This window comes from Spermophilus citellus (assembly GCF_964194105.1).
Source record: "Spermophilus citellus genome assembly, chromosome: 2".
Lineage (NCBI taxonomy): Eukaryota > Metazoa > Chordata > Mammalia > Rodentia > Sciuridae > Spermophilus > Spermophilus citellus.
In genome coordinates, this window is record NC_138183.1 from 241,648,056 (window position 1) to 241,650,965 (window position 2,910).

The window sequence follows — 2,910 nt, forward strand, 5'->3', positions numbered from 1 at the left end:
AAAACTAGGATGCTATATAATAATTAAAGAAAAATTAGGAATCAAATATATGAAAGTACAAAATAAAAATTTAAACTCTCTGTAAAAATATAAGTTATAGAAATAACCAGTTCCCAAAAATTTTACTAGAATCTTTCCTAGTACCCCCATGGATTCAATATTTTTGAATTTATTATTCCCACTCACTAAAATTTTCTAAAAGAATCAGTGTGATCTTGTTTAAAGTATTTTGATAGTTGTAAAAGAAATATTATTTTCTGCATTCAAACAATTCTCTTTTTTCTCTTATTCAAAATAGATATGACATAAGTAATACAATTATGTGAAACTTTAAAATTCCATTTTTCAACCTTTACAAACCCGCACAGAGTTGCATGCTTTGCAATTTCTACCTAGAAAAGATCATTTTTTTTCTTCTAGCAGACACAAAATGAAGAGGTTCCTCTAAATGTTCTCAACAGAAGATCAGAGCATAAGAATCATCTCCGGACCTCAATTTAGTTATTGTTAACAGGAATGCTGTTCCTCAGAAGGTGTGCTCTGAAGCACTTTGTTGGAGACAACCTCTCATACCTCTTCTATGGCTAATGGTAATCACTCATCAGTGTCTGAATTTATCCTCTCAGGGCTCACAGATAATCCAGAACTTCAAATCATCCTCTTTGGTGTATTCTTAATCATTTACTTAGCTTGTGTCATGGGTAATCTTGGACTGATTGTACTAATCCATATCAGTCCTCAGCTTCACACACCCATGTATTTTTTCCTCAGCCATCTGGCTTTTGTTGACTTTTGCTTCACCTCCTCTGCCACCCCCAACATGCTGGTGAATCTCCTGCGTCAAGTTAAAAGTATAGCATTTTACTCATGCGCCACTCAAGTCTGTTGCTTCATCACATTTGTAGTCTGTGAACTATACTTCCTGTCAATCATGGCATATGATCAGTATGTGGCTATCTATAACCCTTTACTTTATGTCATTCTCATGCCTAAGAAACTCTGTATGCAAATGGTTGCTAGCACATACATCTATGGATTCACAGTGGGTCTTGCACAGACAATAGCAACATTCCACCTGTCGTTCTGTGACTCCAATGTGCTCAATCACTTCTACTGTGATGATGTCCCCTTAATGGCTCTGGCTTGTTCTGACACTCACATCAAAGAGCTGATGCTCTTAATCATCGCTGGTTTCAATACCTTATGCTCTCTAATTGTTGTGATCATTTCTTATGCCTTCATCCCCATTGCCATCCTGAGGATTCGTTCAGCTGAAGGAAGACAGAAGGCATTCTCTACCTGTGCATCCCACCTGACCTCCATCACAATATTTTATGGGACAATTATTTTTATGTACCTGCAGCCTAAGTCAAGCCATTCTTTGAACACAGATAAATTTGCTTCAGTGTTTTACATAGTAATAATTCCCATGTTAAACCCATTGATCTACAGCTTGAGAAATAAGGAGGTAAAGAGTGCTCTCAAAAGAATGATAGAAAAGTTGTGTTTGGTTATCAAATAATCTAGGAGTCACTAGGCCAAGATCCAAGGACTTTAAGTTGGGCATTAGCTAGAGTAATAGTGCTGGTATTGGTAGAGACACATTCTTCACTTTGAGTGCTCAGATTCACTCAGTGTAGGTCTCATCCTCAATTTCAGTCTTGATAATTTCCACGTGAAGGGCTTTTTGCACATTTTGAGTTGTTGGATTTTAATTGAGGGGAGGATAAGAGAGAAAGTGAATGAGATCTTAATCCAATTTAACCACACATCTTTATCAATAACTAAAGAAACAGCATTCTGGGATAGAGGCTTTATCTGAACTCTGTGAGATACTGACAAACATGGGTTATATTGAAGTACATAAACATTTGTGTGTTACATTTCAAGTTTGCTGCATAGATAATCTGGAAAAAATAAAGTTTAATAGCAAGAATTTCTTGATTTTTAAGATGCTGGATAATTTCTACTTTTTCTGCATTTTTCTGGGAAAGATAGTGCTAGCAGATTTATATTGACCAAAGGAGTGTTTAGTTGCCGCAGTCCGGCTGCAGCAAAATAACCGGGGAGTGACGAGCAACTTGTGTACATTGATACAGCAGGAGTGGGAGCCGTTTATTGTAGGACAGGAGGGGTATATATACATTCCACACAGCTTATCTTAATTAACATAAAGTAGATATAGCAGTCAACCAATAAGGAATCTCCACACTTAATGGCTCGCTGGCGTTACTTCACAAACCACTCCCTCTGCAAAATGCCAGGCGCCATCTTGACTTGTTTACAGACTCTAACATTTAGTGACTGATTGTTACCAGGTCAGATCACCAAAGCCACTTTACACCATTATAATTCACTGCTTTATTGCAATAAAACCATGGGTAAATTATTTTACACTTTTGTACCTTGGTTTCCTCATCTGTATAAGGTAGCAAGAACTCCTTTCTCCTGGGGGTGACTGTGAGTTAAATAAGATTGTATATATAAAGGGTATTATAATTATGAACATTTTTATTGCACCTGTGATTCCTTTTATTTGGTTTTAGGTGATTGTGTAATAGTCTTTTGTGAAATAGATGGCAATGCAGTTTTCTTCACTTTAAAAGCCATAAAATGAAAATGGAGAAACTGAGGAGTTATGGCATTGTGATTTTTTTTTTTTTTTGGAGGAGGGTGGTACAGAGGTTGAACCCAGGGGCTCTTCACCACTGAGCCACAGGCCAACCCTTTTTATTATTTTTATTTTTACACTGAATAGTAAATCACAACAATGTTACTCCAAACCTAGGTTTACATTAAAATTCTTAAGCAGTGGTAGAGTGTTCGCCTAGCACACTTGAGGCATTGGGTTCTACCTCAGCACCACATAAAAATGAAATAAAGATATTGTGTCCACCTTCAACTTAAAAA

General features: G+C 36.6%; 1 protein-coding gene across 1 annotated transcript; it reads left to right on the plus strand.

Annotated features, from left to right (window-relative positions):
• Positions 1 to 580: 580 nt before the first annotated feature.
• Positions 581 to 1,522, plus strand: LOC308638823 (olfactory receptor 5AL1-like; the record flags this gene model as incomplete). The annotated part of the gene is made up of 1 exon (XM_081276647.1): positions 581 to 1,522. The coding sequence occupies one exon, from the start codon at positions 581 to 583 to the stop codon at positions 1,520 to 1,522; it is 942 nt and encodes a 313-aa protein (XP_081132773.1).
• Positions 1,523 to 2,910: the final 1,388 nt, after the last annotated feature.